The sequence below is a fragment of the Cariama cristata genome, unplaced genomic scaffold, assembly GCF_000690535.1.
Source record: "Cariama cristata isolate BGI_N322 unplaced genomic scaffold, ASM69053v1 scaffold18518, whole genome shotgun sequence".
Lineage (NCBI taxonomy): Eukaryota > Metazoa > Chordata > Aves > Cariamiformes > Cariamidae > Cariama > Cariama cristata.
In genome coordinates, this window is record NW_009631869.1 from 2,430 (window position 1) to 2,648 (window position 219).

General features: G+C 64.4%; 1 protein-coding gene across 1 annotated transcript in view; it reads left to right on the forward strand.

Moving 5' to 3' along the window:
* LOC104166273 (hemicentin-2-like) overlaps positions 1 to 219 on the forward strand; it is a gene marked incomplete at both ends in the record, with an annotated part of 24,035 nt that overhangs the window by 1,928 nt on the left and 21,888 nt on the right. Inside the window, 1 exon segment of the mRNA XM_009706146.1 lies at positions 81 to 189. Within this exon segment, the coding sequence (XP_009704448.1) occupies positions 81 to 189 (109 nt within the window).

Here is a 219-nt window from a genome sequence, read left to right on the forward strand (position 1 = left end):
GTGCCAAGCCTGGTGCCCGTGAGTCTCCAGGTCTGTGGCTGGGCACGGGCTCATTTCACCCCGGTGTGCCGTGTTTGCAGAACCACCACCGCGTCTCATAGCCCCGGGCAACATCACGACTTCACCGGGCCAAGATGTGGTCATGTCCTGCCTGGTTCTGGGTGACGAGCCCTACAACCTGACGTGGAGGTGGGACGGGAAGGCGGCACAGCCGGGGGA